This window comes from Rhagoletis pomonella, unplaced genomic scaffold (assembly GCF_013731165.1).
Source record: "Rhagoletis pomonella isolate Grant_MI unplaced genomic scaffold, Rhpom_1.0 Rhpom_scaffold_00040, whole genome shotgun sequence".
Classification (NCBI taxonomy): domain Eukaryota; kingdom Metazoa; phylum Arthropoda; class Insecta; order Diptera; family Tephritidae; genus Rhagoletis; species Rhagoletis pomonella.
The window spans coordinates 327,075-329,070 of record NW_023458594.1 but is presented as its reverse complement, the minus strand read 5'-3'; the positions used below and the strand labels follow the sequence as shown (position 1 = coordinate 329,070).

The 1,996-nt window shown below is 40.6% G+C and overlaps 1 protein-coding gene across 1 annotated transcript; it reads right to left on the bottom strand.

The window, feature by feature from the left end:
• Nucleotides 1-163: 163 nt before the first annotated feature.
• On the bottom strand, nucleotides 164-1,363 carry LOC118749746 (ATP-dependent DNA helicase pif1-like). The gene has a single exon (XM_036484525.1). The coding sequence runs from the start codon at nucleotides 1,361-1,363 to the stop codon at nucleotides 164-166; it is 1,200 nt and encodes a 399-aa protein (XP_036340418.1).
• Nucleotides 1,364-1,996: the final 633 nt, after the last annotated feature.

Here is a 1,996-nt window from a genome sequence, read left to right as displayed (position 1 = left end):
TATATTTTGATTTGTTTACCCCGGACGACGTCGGGTGCTCTGCTTGTACTATTTAAATAAATATTAATACGGCACAATAAAAATTTACAAATTAAATAGTTTTATTTCATGGTATGTTTCTTTCAGATATTGAATTTTAACTGATATTCATAAAAGTTATGACTCAATGTGAATCCCGAGTCCCGGGAAATTCAGTTGGGTAATTAACAGCTTGATCTTTGTCCATTACTGTATCAATCGATTTATATTCGACTGCTTCTCCTGGAATTTTCAATTGAATTTGACCGTTTAATTTACTAACATCATCGTTCTTCGGAGCTAAAATTGCACGTTCGCGGAGCCATTCCGGATTTCGGTAGTTGATCGTTAAGTTCGGAAATACTCTGTCGATGACGTCTTGAATGCTCTGCTGCATTTGACAAAAGTTGGACGGAAATGATATCTCATTTGTTGTGCGATCAATATGAACTTTACCGTTTCCGATATCTAAAAGTTGCTTTGAAAATATTTGGGCAGACGTATCTTGCAGCAAATGCACTCGCATATTTGTTGTGAGCGTAATTTTTTCGACATAGTTCCACAGATGCGATGCCTTTAAGCACGCGTTCAGCTCGTCTGCAGGCGTTGATCGTGGTATAACGGGTAATGTTTGACGAAAATCACCTGCAAGAAGTATAAGAGCGCCTCCCATCGGTTGGTCTTTTCCACGAAAATCTCGCAGAGTTCGGTCAAGTGCTTCGAGCGATTTCTTATGTGCCATGGTGCATTCGTCCCAAATTATAATTTTGCACGATTTAAGGACTATGGCCATACCAGAGTTTTTGCTGATGTTGCATGTAGGTGTTTCGGTCTGGTGCAAATTCAATGGAAGCTTAAGTGCTGAATACGCTGTACGTCCTCCATCAAGTAGTGTTGATGCAATCCCCGATGATGCTACTGCTACTGCAATCCCATTTCGCATTCGAACTGACGCCAATATTAAATTGATGAGGAAAGTTTTCCCGGTAACTCCTGGAGCATCTAGGAAGATAATTCCGCCATCTCCTTTGGTTACACGTTGCATGATTTTGTCATAAGCTTTTTTCTGATCAGCAACTAAAAACTCCTTTTGCGTTTGCACAAATCGTTCAAGCTGATTTGCATCAAACTGCTGTTCTCGCATCAAGTCTCTGTCTTGTACAGCATTTCTATCTCGTGTCGGTGCTGGCATACCGAGTTGACAAAGAGCTTTGTTGTTGATTGACATGCATAAGTCCTCCATTAATATTAAAGCTTCATTGAAAATGTCATCCGAATATTCCTGACTCGGATCGCTTGCACGTGCTTGTCTTAGAATATCTTCACTGAGGCTTTCACGATGCATTTCCCACAGTTGTCGAGGATTTGATGGTGCGCATGTTGTTAAAATTATCGCAAACAAAGTTCGTATTTGCTTTGGATGGCACGTGAGTGATGCTTCGGTCAGAGTTGTGTTCTAATTCTGATCATTCTCAAGTAAGCCCAGTTTAAAGCACGCTTCTCTGTACGTTTGGCATTCTACTCCGTCGATGGTTTTCAATGCAAGGAATGATGTCGGTCCTTTGATTGTATGCAGCAACAACCGCAAATAATAGCACTCGGCGTTATTTGGATGAACAGTATACACACGTCCCAATGCATCGGACGAATATATACCAGGATGCTCTGGAACAATTGCACCTCTTTTTCTTCTGTTGAACTTTTTTGTCGATGTGTTCCAAGTATAATATTTGGGCACATTTTGATACAGCAACCTTTTAGCAAAATTTTCGGATGTACACAATTCGAAAAAAGCAGTCAGTGTTGTGTTTTGTGGTTGCTCTGCTCTATTTTGCGCATTTTCTTCGGTGAAGTAAACCCGCTGACCATTTTCCAAATGAACAGCGAGATGTTGAACCGTTGGATATCGTTCGTGAATATTGAATGCAAATATCCGCCATACTGCTTCGTTACTGCTGATGTAGCGCCCTGTTTGATA